Genomic DNA, 17,964 nt, shown 5'->3' with positions numbered 1-17,964 from the left:
AACGGACGCATATGAAGCGGGTGTAATTCATTAGTTCAATGTGCTCACAATCTCGTGTTTGAGCCTCTAACTTAAGCGCAGAATATGCTGAGGTTTGTGGTCATAAATCAAACCAGTAAAACGTTGACATCTGGTGGCACCTGAGGGAAATATCTGGACTAAATTTTCAGGAGATCCATCTGTCACATTTGTCTCTGGCGGCACTAGAGAATATGTTAGGACATCATTAGGAAGTCATTAGGAATCCTTGAAAGGCATGGGCCTTGTACGCACGAGATGCTGAGTCGGTCAGTCTACTATATGAAGAGATGTTTGACCCGATAACTTAAAAGCTTGAAATAAAAATTCGGGATCAGTTTTAGTCTTTAGGCGTCATCCTCTATGCACCGTCAGCATCTGAACTCACGGTACATTTGATGAAATTCAGCTTCACATAAAATATGAAACGTAACCTCAGCATCTTTAGTTCCATACTTTTAAAGCCCTATGAAAATGAAAGGAAACCAAATGTAATCCAAGTGTAATCACTAGTTTTATACGAAATACATGTACTGTAAGACCAAGCCAAATCCGTTAGGAGCGGAGTAGTTGGAGGTCATGCAGACCTATAAATATCTTGGGCTGTGGCTAGACAGCAAGCTGGACTGGACGAGCAACACGGGGCAGCTGTAGAAGAAGGCCCAGAGCAGGATGTACTTCCTGAGAAGGTTAAGATCCTTCAACATCTGTAAGAAGCTACTAGGCATCTTCTACCAGTCTGTGGTCGCCAGCGTTCTGTCCTACGCTGTGGTGTGCTGGGGTGGGAGCACCTCAAAAGCAGACCTCTCCAGGTTGGAGAAGCTGATCAGGTGGGCTGGCTCAGTGGTTGGCACGAGGCTGGACCCTCTGGCTACTGCAGCAGAGAGAAGGACACTAAAAATGCCAGCCACCCTCTGCACACGACCGTCAGTAGCCAGAGAAGCACCTTCAGCGAGAGGCTGCTCCTCTCAAAGTGCAGGACAAATAGACTGAGGAACTCCTTTGTCCCCCGTGCCATCAAACTGTTCAACTACCACTCACTTGGGGGGAGGAGGACAAAAGGGAAAGGGACTGAAAGACGGGGGGGCAGCCAGTTTCCTGATTTCCTGATTCTCTGACCATTCATGGGTGCAATAATAATGTGCAGTTGGCATTTTTCTTTTTAACCATGTGCAATCACAATATTTGTGCAATAGCCACGTATGTACAGTCACATATTTATTATTATTATTATTCTTTTTCTGGGTGTTGGGTATTTGGGGTTTAATTCGTGTACATGTATGTCTGACAGTGCTGTATGCGAAGGAGATGTCAGTTTCCCTGCGGGAACCTCCAAAAAGGATCAGTAAAGTTATATACTGTATATATCTATCTATCTCTATCTATATCAAATCCTGTCGTCGTTTATTCAAACCTGAGCTTCTCTTACTCTTGTGCGTTTAGCGTGTTAAATTCAGCTCGCTCACGGTCTTCACCTCTTTGAAGATGCAAAGTTGAAGATACATGTGATACAGAATGAGACGCCGCATCATAGAGGATTTTTATTCATTTTTGAAGCCGATTTCAAAAGAAGACATCAGAAGAGAGAACGCGCTGACGTCTTAAGTCATTTAGTGAGCAACATAGCGGTCATACATAATAGGCATAGGCAAGAAAACATGCATTCTTTTATATCTCAACATTTATTGCTAAGAAACTCGTGGGGTTTGTTGGAAGAATGATTTCCCAAAATGTATGTTTTCATTATGACCTGTGTTGCCACTTTCTTGGACGCGGCTTCTAATTTTTCCCTGCCAGAATGAATAGTTGACATTCTTTCCTCAGCAGCGACTTCAAACTGTATCAGTGCCTATTAGTGAGAAATGTCTGATCTAAGCAGTGATTTTTCCTTGATTCAGCATGTTCATGGTCAAGTTCCCGTGGGAGGTGTCCTGGTGGATTAATTTTTAATGACAAAACTCTTTTTATTCTGACTGAAACTAGGATAAGGGGACAGCAGCAAAGTGAGGAAAAATCTTTAAATACCTAACGAGTACCTAAAATATGTTTATACACTGAATTTTGGGTATACATTGGACCATTCAGACAGCAGTAGGAGCGCACTATGAGACATGGATTAAAGGGGAACTACTGTTTTTTACAACCTGGACCTTATTTCTGGAATAAAATACGATTGTTTACTCACCCATATAACTTCTGTGTAATTTGTAGTCGTTCGGGAGATAATTAGATCTGCATATATCCATATAGTGGGAGTGACCGGGGCACTGAAACCCAGCCTCTAAATAACGCATTATCTGCTACGAAACTCGTTCATTTCACCAATATTTTGTTATGATACGCTAGTGCTATTCCCCATTGAGTCCGGAGTTACCTGTTATCATCATCCGGGGTCTGTAGATTGACCTACAGACCCCGGATGATGTCTTCTGACCTGGATGATGTCATCTCTGAGCACCACGCGCACCCGCGGCGGTCGGCTTGTTTACCTGTAATTTGCTACTGCTAGTTTTTTGCAACGTGGCTGAATATTTTCCCGATTCTGAGGTTGTGGACGAACCAGCAGCTTTAAATTCTGTCCTGGATTTTATCCTTATGCCGGAAGTGAGGTCCAGGTTGTAAGAAACAGTGGTTCCCCTTTAAGATTGTACAGCTTGGCCTTGGGCTCCGTTTACAATATTAGCAAGGAGTCGTTTTAATATAGAATACAAAGTGGAAGTTTATTGAGGAGATGTGCTTCACTGTTAAGTGTTAGAGGACAATAAAATTCTTATCTTCATTGGTTCCCCATAAAATCCAGGACAGAATTTAAATTCCTTGTCCTACATAAAAGACCCATTAAGGCCAAGTCCCATCTTACCTTAAAGACCTCATAGTACTATATTTACCCATCTTCTCTACTTTTAAGATTAGACAAAAAAAAAATTATAATTTGATAAATAATAGTCTGAACCATCCGTCAGTTGTGCTGCTATGGGCCTAGGCTGCTGGGGGACCTTCCATGGCGCACTCTCCTCTACTCTCCTCTCTCACACTATCCATGCATTGATATGCCACTACTCATGTATTACATTAACACGTCTCCTCCTCTCTCCATTATGTCTTTAACCTGGTTCTACATGTTTCTGATCTGTTGTCCTGGCCCAACCAACCTGCCCAATGCTCATTGCATACAGTTATCCATTCCTACCTTAATGTCGCAAATGATTCCCCAACCAAAAGGTCATAACTCCGGTCAAAGGCTGGGAATAACCAGGGATGGACTGTTAAAGCCATCATTATTTGAAATACTGGCACCGGTATCACAACTTCTTTCTTAGCATTTTCTGTGAGTCAGGTAGTTAACAGAGATTCCCCATCACCTGTAGTGCACTAATATCCAAGACTGAGAGTGGGTGCTACTACGTCCCTGAAAACTGTAACTGCACTGTTGATGATTTGGGCTACAGTGTCTACAGTGTATTCCTCACATCAGAGAAGCATTCATGGCTTCTCTGACACAGCTCTCGAGGGTGCAGAGTCACGGCTGCTCTATTACGCTCACCCTTTGACGAAACGCCAATGTCACACTCCCTTTGGTGTTGCTCCCTCTCAAGCCTGAGCCAGAGTTACCTTCGCAGTGTCTCAACTGTGCTTTTTGTGTGATACACCACATAAGACTTTATTTTGTTGTCTGGATTCTCTCCATCTAAATCACTTTTTTAAAGTTATAGTAGCAACAGTGGATTTTTAAAAAAAAGTCAAAATGTTTGTTTTTTTCATGTAACAAAAAGGCTTAAAAGTTTCATGCATATATTAATTATATCATTATTTATGAAATATCACAGACTGGACATTGTTTGAGAGCTTTTGTAGTGGGACAATTCTGCCTGTTTGCCCGCGAATGAAACCAAATTCAGGCCAGATGTGGAGTGAACCGTGTGACCAGTATTAGCATCCACAGGAGGTGCCATTGTCTGTCACCAGCAAATTGAATACCGACAAATTTCAATCAGCACAAGAATCTGGAGCGGCCGATAAATCCATAGGTCAGTAAGTTTATCAGAGACAGAGAGAACCAAAGGGAGTAAAGAAACAACACATCAAGCTCTAAGAGAAAACAGTGAAACTGGAAATATATAGGTGGATTTAATCAAAGACAGAAAATCACCACATCTTTCGTGTCAGACTAATGCAAGAGTTGCAAGAGTTGCTTCGAGGGTGCACGAGTTTGAAATCCACCTATAAAATCTCCACGTGTTGTACATATGGTTTTCTGTAAAGTGTTCCAACCTTCTGCGTTTAAAGAGATACCGAGAAACTTTTATGAGCGTTTCTCGTTATTATATACTTTAGATGCTCTAGCACGTTCTTTTACTAGGTGATAACAACACACAAAAATGCAAAAACAGGGTCCAGTTGTATTTACACCTCCTTTGCATTTTATGATGTCGAGAGATCTGCTTGTTTTCTATTTTGTTGTTTGTGAGAGCTTAGTCCTGCTTTCCCTCTGCAGAACTATTTCCCTCTTCAGTCCCTATTTGGGAATTGTGTGCAGCTCAGCCTTAATGTTATGTTGTCATGTTGCTATGCTGCACTTTTGAAGAAGAGCAATGCAACCATCACCACAACTGGAAAAAGACATTCTACGATTTACACCAATCAGCCACAACATTAAAACCACCAACCTATGAAGCGAATTAATGATCTCATCACGATGTTATGTTCTTCTGGGAAACCTGGGTCCTGGCGTTTATGTTGATATTACTTTGATGCATATCACCACCTACACATTGTTGGAGATCAAGCACACCCTCATGGCAAGGGGTCTTCTTCGCAACATGGGGCCAAATGTTCACCAGATGTGAAAGAAAACGTGATCCATCAGACAATGCTGTCAATTCTATTTCTCCTCAGTCCAGCTTTGATGCTCACGTACCCATCGTAGGAACTTACGGCAGTGAATAGGGGGTCAGCTTTGGCACCCTGACTAGTTTGTGGACATGCAGCACAATATAAAACACCTTCCTATCGGAACCAGCATTAACTTTTTCACCAGTTTGAGCTACAGTAGCTTGTCTGTTAGATTGGACAACACAGGCCGCCCACAGCTCCCCACATACATCAGGGAGCCTTGACCCAGTCACCGGTTGACCTGCTCTTTCTTCGTTGGACAACTTTTGATAGGTACTGACCAGTGCAGGCCAGGAACACCCCACAAGAACTTCAGGAGATACTCTGGCACAATCTAGCCGTTACAATTTGGCCCTTATTAAAGTCACTCAGATCCTTCTACATGACCATTATTTTCCTGCTGATCAATTGTTGGAATGAAGAAGCTATGAAGTTAAGATATTTTTTAGATGGATGGATGGATGGATGGATGTGGTAGAAGCTAAGATGTGTCATATAAGACGCTGAACTATTTGATAACATGTTAATGCCGCGTAGATGAACTCGATCCATTCCCACAGCTCTTTGAAGCAGGCACAGAGAACGCACACTGGCCCATTATTGGTATTTTCCACATCTGATTCAAGTCTGGCAGCGGTTTAAGTGGAAAAGTACAGTTACAAAAGGACATAAGTGTTATTGATCAATAGCAGTGAGAGGAAACAATGTACTCAGTTTATCTGAATTGTTCCAAGAGGCGGGAATTAAGTTTGATTTGCTAGTTTCTAACCGTGACTGTCAGTCAAACCCAGTTTATGTTTAGAACAGTGAGAGTCTTGTGGGGATTAGAAACAAAAGGTTACGCATTACCATCATGTGATTCTGGTTTTATTTACACAGAAAAAAATACCATTTCAGGCACTTTTAAAGTAGGAAATGTGTCTTTCCCTTTAGATGCCAACTGTCCAGGCTGATCTTCAAAGATAAGAAACAACAAAACGAGCAAAATGCTGGAGTCACGGGAAAAAAATAAGACTTTCAGGACATGCTGCATCTACACTGAATTTTTAACATCTGCTTTTAACCTTCCAGCATGACTGAACAGATTTGTGATCATTTACAGTGCCAATGTGTACAATACTATAAGTAGGCTAAAATAAGTGCTAAAAAATTATTACAGGTTTTATTTTTTTCGACCATGTTGTCCAAAATCCATCTTGATGTGACACCTTTAGAGATTGTTTCTCACTTCCACCTCTTTCTCATCGTTGTCTACCTGTTCATCCATGTCTGGTTCCAGTCTCGCTAACAGCCTCGTAACGTCACTCTTCTGTATCTTCTGTCTTTGGACCACTATTTCTCTATTCCACACTCTCCGCTCCCCTCAATCTCCTTTGTCATCGCTGCTGTCCTGCAGTCCCAGGACGCTCTCCAAGCGCTTCGCTCTAATGGGAGGCAACTGTTCGTACGAATCAAAGCCGAGCTCCGAGTCATGTCGGGGCAGACGGAAGAGCAGCAGGTGGTTCCTCAACACCTGGAAATTAGACCATGAGAGTGAGAAGAATGTGCGAGAAGCACAAACAGTGGCCACTTGTGCAGTAGTCAGTGGGCATGTGGAGACACTGTGGTGTAGCTCAACTTATGTGAATAAGAAATAAACAAATATTGACTTGATTTAGACTGAAAACAAGTGTACACACAGGAAGCAACTATGTGGCAACAAAAGAATCTTAAAATTCAGCTGAAGCTATGGAGTGTGAAGTTGAACTAATCTCAACTTTGAGGTGGCCACTATGACCAATGGTAGCGTCCGACACAGTGCACTGACAAATGAGGCAAATGCAAAGTTCCCCCAATTTTTAATACAAGGAACACCGTCCACAACTTTGGTTCCTACCATTTCATCATGCTGACAGCAGGCTGGGGGCATCGGAAAAACCCAGATGGAGCAGCAGCGTTACTGATGATGTTTTCTTTTCAAATAGGGAGCAGTGCCGGAAGGAAGAGCTAGCTCTGTCCACATATTAGCAATAAATTTCCGTTCTGCTTGTTTCACTGTGAAACATTTGCGGTGGGGAATATACAAGAAGGACGCGCAGGAAACCAGAGCCGGGATCGTCAGCTAGCGACGAACTAACAGCAACAAAGAGATGGATCACGAGAGAATCGCTTTTTATGTGGACGGGGCTTGAGAAACACACTCCAGTCCTCAATGTTATTGTCTTATTTTTTCATATCAGTGGTCACATATTTGAATGTGGACGGTGCAGAAGTTGTATAAGTCACTGCAGCATAGGATTTACATCCAGGAGACTGTGGTTCATGTCCCCAATCAGCAGCATGGGACTTTGCCTTTCCATTTGTTGCTGTTTGGTTAAGTTTATGTATCTATGCTACAGTAGGTTAGGTTTAGAAACATATCACAGTTTGAGTTAAAAGAGACCTTATGTTACAAGGCAAGAAGCCTCAGCCAGTTTTCCCATGGTTTTCACATGCACCTATTCACACAGTCACACAAGAGGTCACCTACTTAAATACAGACAGTTTTAAGCTTGGTTTATACTCCTGCAACGGCTGTGCGCACACAGGCTGCATAACACATTTGTACATGCATGTTCGTATTTCACCTTGTTCTGCAATTAGGCGGCTAAAACGCTAGTCATCAGTGTTGGTTTTATCTGTGTGCTTCAAACATTGGTATTTGGAACCGAGCATCATGTTGGAGTTGGCGCTAATAAATGTTTAACAGTCACTTTTAATGAAATGACTGAAAAGAGATAAGATGTCAGAGGAGAGGGTGAAGGAGGGCGAAATTTCTGAGCTTGTCCAGCAACTGAGAGAACGGATGGATGGATGAGGAAATGCTTTTCGAACAGAAATACGGTGTACCTACGATGCAGATCTGACACAGAACCATAAATCTGTCTTCAAGTTCAACAAATATCCAACGTTGTTTTCTCTGGTAAGGTAGGACTGCACAATTGCCAATGGAAACACGGTAGCAGAGAGGTTTAAATAAATGTCTGAAATAGCTAGACAATGTTAAATCATTTAAAATGAACTGATCTGAACTCTTTTGGAAGAGGACACGATTGCCGTAACCTTTAACTTGACTTATATTTGGGATTTTATTACGGAGGTACGTCAGACAACAAAGGGAACCACTGGTGCAAATAAAGTGTCTTGGGTGGAGGACCAAACTAAAGGATAACTTGAGTTAATGGAGAAAGGAAGTTGGAGTTGGTTGCAAAAACAGTTGAAGTATAAAACTGTGAAGATACATAATTTCCCATTTTATCACCACAGGGTTTTATGATGCTATTTTATACGCGGGACGCAGATGTTGCTGTATTAATAATTATACACGCCAAGAAAAACTGTTGAGCAGGCTAACATTAACTTAGATGGAGGCCAGCAAGATGGAAAACAGCAAGAAGAGAATTTCTGTGAGAAAGAAACTTCATCAGGAAAGGGGAGAGGCCACGAGAGGAACGGTTAATCAGTGAAGATCGCTCAGCATATAAAGATCACAGACAGAGAGGGAGTGAAAGGAAAACAATGAGGGCATGCAAAAAGGAGAGGAGTACCTCGTCGGTCAGGTAGTAGATTTTCCTCAACATACTGCGCCGAGCTGTTTCAACCTCCTGGAAAAGGATAAAGTGATTAAAGATCAAAGACCCATTCATCTCCTGAACTGACACACTTTATGTCTCAGTGCTTAAACCTGCACACCTGCATGCAGGAACGTTGTCAGGTTCACCGCCCTGAAATGATGAATTTCTGAACTGAATAAATAAGCCGCCTGATGCGTTAACCCTGAAAATGTCACATGAATTTTGAACACAAGGGAGGCGAGCTGAATTTTTGAAACCAGTGCCGTCCAACTCCAGTGACAGATAATGAATAACATGGGGACTGTTTTTACAGACTCCTAAAATTCTCAGAGATTTTTCATCTAGTGAACGTCCAGTGATGCTGAAAATGTGAGGAAATCCCCATAAAACCACCGACCACTAATCCAGTCTCTGGTAAGTGCAGCTGTATTTGTTAAACCATTACACATGTTGCCTTTGGTTTCACTGCGGCTAACTAAAAACACAACAAAGCAAAACCTTAATATGAATACACGAGCAGAGCATTCAGACAAGGCAGGACTTCACATACTGACAGAGTGTCACACAGAGTGCGTACCTGCGCTGCAGCATCCTGAGAGAAGATGAAGGAGTTAACGTGAGACAAGGCAACCACGTATAAGATAGGACACCAGGAGAACTTCAGGGACCCTGTTACCAAAGAGCGGAAGTAGAGCCGGAGGAGAGGGAGGGAGTCTTCAGGCGGGGAGGTGAACCTCTCCATAGGGAAGGACAGCTTTTGACAAACAGACCAAATCCAGTTGTAAAATCACTTCAGTCTTCATACTTGAAAAGGCAGTTAACCATCATCATTATTACCTGCTCCCAAGTGACTCCCAGCGACCTGAGAATTCCCACATGTTCGCCAAACACAGCCAGCCTCATGGTGACACTGTACCTCCTCTGCAGGGGCAGGAGGACCCAGCAGCCAAACAACCGGTCTCCAAAAGACACAGCCTCATACTGGGCTAAGAGGGCCGAGAACAAGTCCTGGAAGGAGGCTAGACCTGGAGGAGGAACGTTCAGGTCCAAAGAGTCCAGCCTGGATCCCCTGTAAAAGAAGAGGTCATCAGGATCCTAGCTGCCTGTTTAAGGTTCCGAGTTTAGATTTGGTGCCAAATAATAGCACATTAAATGTTCTATTAGACCTGGTGAGCAGTCTGAACAGACCCCAGGTCAGTTTCTGAACAGGTCTCTCCAGGAACAGGTCACTGGAGCAGAGGAACACACAGGACAGACGGGCGAGCTTGGCGACAGGAGGGATCACCTGCAGACCAGATACAGATACAGATACAGAGACCAATGTCAGTTTACAAAACAGAGAGACACTGAGAGTCACAAGAGAATCTAATATCATTGACAAAGAAAAAGTAGATCTACTACAATTTATCCACCAATGATGCCTTGGGAACGCTGAAAATCAAGCCAACCTGAAGAATGTCCTCCATGCTTTTCATTCAATTACGTTTAGTTACTGTAAATCCAAAAAAGGTTCAAATAAGGCAACTGGACTTGTAGAGTTTTTGAGAAGACATTTAGACCTGTTTAGTTACCCATTTCCAGCCTGTTCAAAACTCAGCTTCAAAACAAACAAACAAGATGCAAGACCACATCGCTCCCGTCCTTGCAACACTACAATGGCCAAATACTGGAAACAGAATTGATTTTAAACTTTAAGTAAGTACCTTTAAAGCCCTACAGTAGCCTTGCTACTTCCTGGTTTATTTACGCCATATGAGCCTAAGCTGATTCTGCCTGTACTCCACACATAATTACTTTATCATAAAAGAAAACAGAGCGGCTCTTTGTTAGAGTCCTGAGGAGCTCCTTTGCTGAAGAACCTAGCAATCTTTGAAATTAAAAAGATTTTCTGCTCTTTTAAATCTCTAATCAAAACCTACTTTGATTTAACTGTTTTTTATTATTTCACGGTTTAAAGTACTGTACAAATGAAGTTTACTATTGTTATAAGAATATTTATATAGCACTGTAGATGCTGGAACCAGAAGCTGTTGAAAAATTATTAAATTGTTAATTGCTGGTTAAATGTTCAATTTCTATGTCTATAATTTGGTAGTTCCTATTTAACTATGATGCTGATATGCTTTGTATTATAATTCCATGAATTCATTCATTGTTTCAGCTCTACTGTACTATTCTGTGTTTTTATTTCAATCGTACCTTTACCTTACACCATGCCCTATCATTTAAATTTTTTCCTCATCAGTATCGAGGCTCTAGAGGTAAAGGACGCCGACTCGAAAGTCCTCTGTTTTACCTTTAAAGCCTCCTCTCTCCAGACCTCCAACAGCAGCAGCCACTGCAGACAGTGGGTCACTGACTGCAGAGCTCCCTGAGGAAGCTCCTCTACGGTCAGACCTCCGCCATCCGACACGCCCATACGCTCATACAGGCTGACGAGTGGGAGGAAAGGCCAATCAGATGGCAGGGTGGGGCCGGTGAGCTCCGGGAGGAGATGGGATTTGATCCACGGACTGCGGCCCAAAAGAGCATTTCGGGACAGCAGTACAGATGACTCCAGATGGGCCAGGTGAGTGAGGAAGCAGCCTCGTATGGCTGGCAGCTGGACGCAGGCCTCTCTCAGGAGAGCGCCGACAGTCTGGAGAGACGGAGAGGTGTGGTGTTGCGTTTCCTCGTGGAGCTTCAGCTCCCCCAGCTCTACAGCCTCAGGTCCTCCGCTGTGTCCCTCTCTGGGAGCCAAACAAAGAGACATTAAGTGACTGATAATTTCATAAAGGGGTAAAGAGAAACATCACTTTTAGAGGTAAAGGTTAATTTTATTCCACAGAAATGCAATTTTGAATATAATGCAATTTACAAAATTAGATTATAATCATGTGTTGCATTTTTCAAGCTAATAGAAACAATTACTTTGACAGAAAATACCACGTAGTGCCCAAAACAACAAGTCGGAATAAGATTTCAGGCCCTTCAAAGCAACTGTGCGTGGCTCTTAATCCAGAATAAACTTATAATAAACGTACGATATAAAGTCCTTGCTGAAGATAATAGTGGACAGCAGTTCATGTGCCAGGTATTCGCTGCCTGGCAATAACCATGGCAGTAGAACCAGCGCCACCTGGTGGTAAAGAGAGGCATGTATAGCTACTTCTGGCTCCACTGGAACCTGGAAAATGGAAAAAACAGGCACAGAAAATTTCAGATGAAAGTTATAATTGTATAATTAAAAAATCTGATCCCTGATAACTTGAACTTATACACAAATTGTCAACAGCAACCTGAAAAATGAGGAACTGAGGAGAACAAGTGTTTCTACTCTGTTTAGATAAGGTTGTAACCTACCAGTCTGTGTGCCAGCCGCAGCAGCAGGTAGAGGAGGTGGTGCTCATGACGAAGAAGCCAAGCTCTGGTGTGAGACAAGGTGGGCTGAGCCTGACTGCAGCTACGCAGGTAACCAATCACAGGCTCTGACAGCAAGAGTCCAGTGAACTAGAGAGTGTAACAGAGGATCAGACAAATAAAATATTTGCGATGTGTCAATACAAGATGGCAGCAAAATCTGAATTAGACTCAATGATCCCGTCTCCCTGAAGTATTTTCAGGAAATTACAACTGTTGACAACTCTTCAAGCACCTTTCTGCTGAGACCTTTATGGATCCCTGTGATAGTTTCCAAGAGGAGCCCCAGTCCCGTCAGAAGAGGGAATGGGGAGCTGGAAGAAACCAGCCCATCACGGTCCCTCCATCCTGGGCAGGCAAGTCCAGGGAGGTTAGGAATGGTCTCTGGGCCCGGACGAGTAGACTGGACATTACATACTAATGAAGACGACCTGGAATAATAAAAAAGGATAATGTTTGTCAGACTATGCCACTAATAAAGTTAGTGTTATGTTTTCATTATTAAGACATTATAGTATTATCTTGGAATATGTTCAGAGCAAGAGTCAAAACACTTGCTCAGTGTCAATTAGACCTACTTGAGATTCTTTATCAGGCCTTGTACAATATCGTGGCACATTAGAGGGAGGAGGACCTCGGACGTCAGCAGCTCCAGTTCTTGAAGAGTCTCCACCGGCTTAAAAGAGATCTGCAGAAAATAGACAGATTATAAAAATATAAGCATGCAAATCCAACGATCTGTTTGAATTTTACACTTTGACACTTTACTCTGTTCACCTTTTATGCATATGTACCAGGTTAATGGGCTGATTAAGTCCTAAAATATTTTATTGACATTCCTCTGACTGAATTTACAGAAACACATTACGTTAATCTTGTAGTACCTGCTTGGAGAGCTGGTGGTAGTAAGCATCAAGGTAGACCAGGTAAGCTGGGATCAGAGCGAGGCTGCTGTCTTTCTGACCGGCATTATCAAGGCTCTTGACTAAACCCTTCAAGTGCCCCAACAATGACGCCTGCAACCCTGTGACGTGACCCCACGACACTGGAGTAGGAGGGGGGCAGTCTTCTCCCTGAGAGCTGTAGCAAAATCAGAAAAGGCAACACAGAGGATTCAAGCCTACATTTTCTTTGGCTGAGCCTGAGTACTCAATCTTCTGAGGTGAACTGGGTCAATTACTCCTTCAGTCTTGACCCAGTGATTCATCCATACCTGACCATGCCGGCCTGCAGCTCCTGATGACAACCGGCAGTGTGCGTAACTTGCGTGAGCAGAGAAAGCAGAGCCAAGAGCCGCTGGAGCTGCAGAGGCACCAGAGGATCTGAAGAGGACAAAACTCTGTGGACAGACTGCAACGTCTTCACTAAGGCCGGATAAAGGTCTCTGAGGAAAACAGAGACATCAAAGACTCACTGAGTGAAGAGCAGAGGAGAGGATTAGAGGGCTCTTACTTGAGGGGAAACTAATGACATGGTGATATTTCTGCAGCTTAAGATTAAACCTTTTCTGCTTTTTAAAAAGTGTTTCCAGGCTGCACTGCCACCAAAAGTAGGCAACTCAGGGTGCATTTGGCTTGTGTCAGTGTAGGAATCTTTCTAATGTGTTAACTTACATGTATAATTTGCAGGCCTGTCCATAGCCGGCTGCTACAGCCCACAGCCTGTAGGCCTCAGTGGTGATCCTGAGGGCCTCGGTGGGCTCCAGCAGCAGCTCGGCGGGCTCGGCGCTCAGGAGACAAGACAAACGCTCCCTCACTCCCAGAGAGTTCAACTGAGGAGGTGACAGAAGACGACACGATAAGTTAATTGAATCTCTTGAATCTGTGTATTCATACTAGGCTGTAATAATTACCAGTCTGGCGCAGGCATGTCTGCCAGAGGTAGCCATGACTCTGAGCAGCTTCATGGCGCTGGCCAGCGGGAGTCCATAAACGGACTGAGGCTGGATTGAAGATGGCGCTGTCCAGGAAGTGGGAAGAAACTCGGACATCACCGTCTCCATCAGACGAGGACAATCCAACACCTGACAGAGAAGTACCGGTAAATGGTAAATTGTTAACCCAATAACTGATAACAAGTAACAAATGGGGTTTGTAGATGTGTTCGCGTCGCTACCTGCGTGGCAGAGGAGGAAGAGTGCCTAGCGATACGAGTCAGGATCTCCATGACATCCTGAACCGCCCGAGGCGACGGTCGGACCACCTCGAGGATGTAGCGCAGCCTGGGGAGCAGTTTCATCTTTAACAAGCCCTGAAACACAGACGAGGAGAGCCAGCGACAATCATTCAGACTTCATCTTCAGAACTCGAGAACAAAAAAAAAAGGCTCAGGGACATTTTACCTTGACAACATCCTGCCTGGCAACGTCATGGTCGCTCTTCCTCTCTTCCTTCTCTTTGGCCGTCTCCTTCATAATCTCATCAAGCTGTTCGTCGTCCTCATCTTCCTCCTCTTGAGCGGAGGGCAGCAGAGGGAAGGCAGCCAAACCACCGAACCAGGAGAAAGTGCTGTCCAAACAGTCCTGAGAGAGGAAATACATCTAATAAGAGCCTGAGGAACTCAACAAGTCCCAGATACACATGCACAGTAAAAGACACTGTATATTTTATCTTGCACATCTTAGGTAGAAGCTGTACAGCTGCAGTAGTTGATGTAGAAAGTGTGGGGACCAAGTGTAACTTCATTTTTCTTACTTCATCGTCTGCGCACACAAGGAGAGCATTAAGTGCGTGCACAGCTGCAGACATCACTCCCTCCACGCCATCGTCCAGTGCAAAGCGGAGCAGAAAGAGCAGGCCGGCGTCCAGCAGGGTGGACATAATGCTGCCCTTCAGAACGGACGCGTACTCTCCAGCTCGAGCCTGCAGGGCACAAAACAGCAGCCACGTGACCGACTACAGTGACGATTCTCTGCAGGCAGGGGACACCATGGGGTGTTTGTGTTTGGGTACCTTTGCGAGGATGTTGGCGAGAGTGCCGAGGGCCAAGCTCCTCTGCTGGATGACCTGACTCCGAGACAACAGGAAGAGTTCCTGCAGGGAATAACCGGCCCGCTGCAGAGACAAGAATGAAATTTATGACGCTTTTTACATGACGCTGTCTAAAAAAAAGTTTTTTTTAAAGGCTAAAGTGGACATTTTATTTATAAGCCATTTAAGACAGAAATATAAATTTATATGCTGGGGGGAAATAGCCACCAGCCACTTTATAAACAGCTAATCCTTAAACCTTAATCAAGACACAAAGGGAGAACAGAAAAACAACAGAATAAAAAATTTAAAATGTTTTTTTTTTTTTTTTTTTTTTCTTTTTAGTTAAAGCTTACTGACCTCAGGCTCCTCTCCGTGGTGGTGCAGGCCCAAGTGGGTAGGCAGATCCTCAGTGGGAGGAATTAAGGTCCCTGCAAAGTCAAAACGAGCCTGCATGGCCTGTCAGGACAGAACCACGGCATGCATCTAGTGAGATGAACGTCTCTAGTCATGCATTTGTCACTGAAGCATGAACAGAAAAAAATAAATAAAGTATCAGATCAGAGAAGAAGACACCACTCCCTACCTTCTTGGTTCCTTTCCTCCTGGGCGCAGGCAAGTCCTTCATCCACTCCAGCTTCTCGGGCTCCAGCTTATCCATGTGGACCCATTCCTTCTGAGGCTTCACTGGAAGATCCTCCTCTGGATTCGGACACACAGTTGATTAACAAAGCAGGATTGATGCACTTTAGAGGCAACGTCTTTACTCTCAACCCGAAATTAAAATATACCGACTCTAAAACGAAAGGTCGTCGAGGCAATAAATAATCCCGGGCCAGAATAACAGAACGACACAGGCAATGAAATAATATAAATGATTCATGAGATCTGTTTCTGTGAGATCCATTAGCACTGGGACTGTTCTCTGAATGATCTGCAGTAACTTAATTGCCCAGAGTAGTAGCTTGTGGCTCAGTCTGGCCTTTCAGCTCATCACACAAAGTGAAGTCAGATTTACGTCTGGAGTTCAGCCATGCAGCAGAGGCATCCCACATTAGTGATAACAATTAGAGGATGGAAGCAAAGCAGAGTGGAGAAAGCGACGGCAAACAGAGGGAGGAGTTGAGCAGAAAGAGAAATGTGAGGGAGTTGGATTTAGCGCGTTTCAAACAGACAGTCACGGCAACAAAGGTTTCAGTTTCACCGAGCTAAAAGTAATGTGAAGTATATATTTTAAAATCATCCACATAAAAGCGGTTGATTCCTTTCTGTCTCCCGCATCAGCAGCAAAGGGAATGAACTGATGAGAAGGACGTGATGAAAGCACTGACCAATAAATAAATCATACCTGTCACAGCAGGTGGTGGTGGTGATGATGGTGGCTGATCCTCCTCCTCCTCCTCCGCTTCCATCTCCACTTCTTGAGATTTCTGGAACAACACAGCAGCGTTGGAGGACTCTCTGCTCAAGTTTTGAAGAGGAGGATGGTCTTTGCTGCTTTTGTCCTCGGGCTGGTTGGACGGGGAGGCAGACGTTGGAGCATTCTCAGCTTTGCGAGCTCTAACAAACTCCACCAGTCTAGGATCTGGAGAGAAGAGGTGCAAACAAAACGTTAAAATGGTTTAATGTACTTTACTAACATCCTGTCCTAATTTTTGACATACATTAAGTACTTTTCAACTGTTATGTAGAGAATATCAGAGCATACCAAGCTGAGATAAGAGCTTCTTCTGCTCCTCTCGTATCTCAGATGGGGACATGGCTTGAAGCTTGGCCTGGTTCTCCTTGTGGATCCTAATGGTCTCTCCTGAACTATCCGAGACCCTCAGCCCCTGACCCGACACCAACCTGGGCCCTGAGACTTTAGGCGATCCTAGTAAAGAGAGAGATGCAGGAAGAGTGCTTGGTTAAAAAAAAGTTGTTCAGATAAGAAACACACCAGCCGTTCTATGTGTAGAGTAGCCTGCTTACGATCTCCTAGAGCGTCACACTGATCTGTATCCATACTGGTTTCTGGAGAGAGCCTCTGCTCTCTGCATTCAGGAGTCTGAGTCTTCCCCTCCTTGAGTCTTTGGGCCGCAATCTGACGAGCAAAGATGCTCTTCTTTCCTCCTGCTGACGACAGTGGAACCTGCAGGAAAAAAAGAAAATAACCAAGATAATGTTCCTGCAATTACAACATAATGCAACAAAATAGTTACAGATAAATATTAAAAACGTGGCATTTTAAGTATGTTGCATTACATTTGCATGACTTGTACTCTTCTACATTCAAGAGCAGACACTGTTGCCTATTACCTGATTGCCGGTCTCGGAGCGGTGCAGCACTTTGGGGAAAGCCAGGCCTGTAAACACTGGTAGAGATACTGGAGCAGAGCTGGTGTCCCTCTCCTACAAAGCAAAGCATCCCAAAATGTGCCTCAGACAAACCAAGACAGGAAAACTGGTGGCAGTTGCTGCATGATTAACCAACTCACACCTGTAAATTCATTCATTCATGTGGTTTTGCGAAAGGCACTCACCACGATCCTGGAGAGAACAGCACTGATGTGAGTGTCGTGCCTGTCCAGCGTTTCCCCAGCGTCCTCATCCTCAAAGGTGACCCGGCTGGCTTTAAAGCGGGACTTCTTAGGAGGGGCTGGCGTCAGGGAGGGCAGCTCATCTGGGAGATCTACAATCAACAGGTGAACATTTGGTTTTGAAACAGCAGAAGGACCTCACAGTGATTAGATGAAGCCTCCCAAAAAACATCTTCAACCTTCTATGGTGACCACATCCCTCTGACTTCCTCCATCCTCCCCATTGTGTCCCTCTCCAGCCTCTCCTCTCCTCTTGTCGGGACGGCGGACCACACTGGCTGCAGATGGAGCACCAGAGGTCAGGAAACGCTGCTGCTCTCTCAGGAGGTCTGCTTCAGAGTCCGTCGGTTTGGGACGCCGCAACATCCCTCTGAAAGACAGAATAAAACACCCTTTCACATCTGCACATGTGCCATAGAGTGGCTCGTGCAAAAAGCTAACGAACTTAATTCAGGATCACAAGAAACAACAGAGAATTACAAGTATTAAATCAAATATCTAGCCAGACGTGTC

General features: G+C 44.1%; 1 protein-coding gene across 1 annotated transcript; it reads right to left on the bottom strand.

Moving 5' to 3' along the window:
* Positions 1-5,760: 5,760 nt before the first annotated feature.
* On the bottom strand, positions 5,761-17,817 carry rpap1 (RNA polymerase II associated protein 1; the record flags this gene model as incomplete). The annotated part of the gene is made up of 26 exons (XM_084569586.1): positions 5,761-6,424; positions 8,478-8,534; positions 9,082-9,258; positions 9,342-9,573; positions 9,671-9,789; positions 10,801-11,233; positions 11,528-11,670; positions 11,847-11,993; positions 12,139-12,334; positions 12,482-12,591; positions 12,788-12,983; positions 13,117-13,287; positions 13,517-13,674; positions 13,756-13,926; positions 14,019-14,153; positions 14,245-14,424; positions 14,597-14,764; positions 14,855-14,956; positions 15,233-15,331; positions 15,459-15,574; positions 16,221-16,457; positions 16,581-16,745; positions 16,844-17,003; positions 17,171-17,263; positions 17,395-17,543; positions 17,631-17,817. 26 exons carry the CDS (start codon positions 17,815-17,817, stop codon positions 6,275-6,277), a joined length of 4,251 nt encoding a protein of 1,416 aa, XP_084425712.1. The 3' UTR covers positions 5,761-6,274.
* Positions 17,818-17,964: the final 147 nt, after the last annotated feature.

The sequence above is a fragment of the Chelon labrosus genome, assembly GCF_963514085.1.
Source record: "Chelon labrosus genome assembly, chromosome: 20".
NCBI lineage: Eukaryota > Metazoa > Chordata > Actinopteri > Mugiliformes > Mugilidae > Chelon > Chelon labrosus.
Note: the sequence above shows the minus strand (reverse complement) of the source record. Positions and strands in the feature narration are given on the sequence as shown.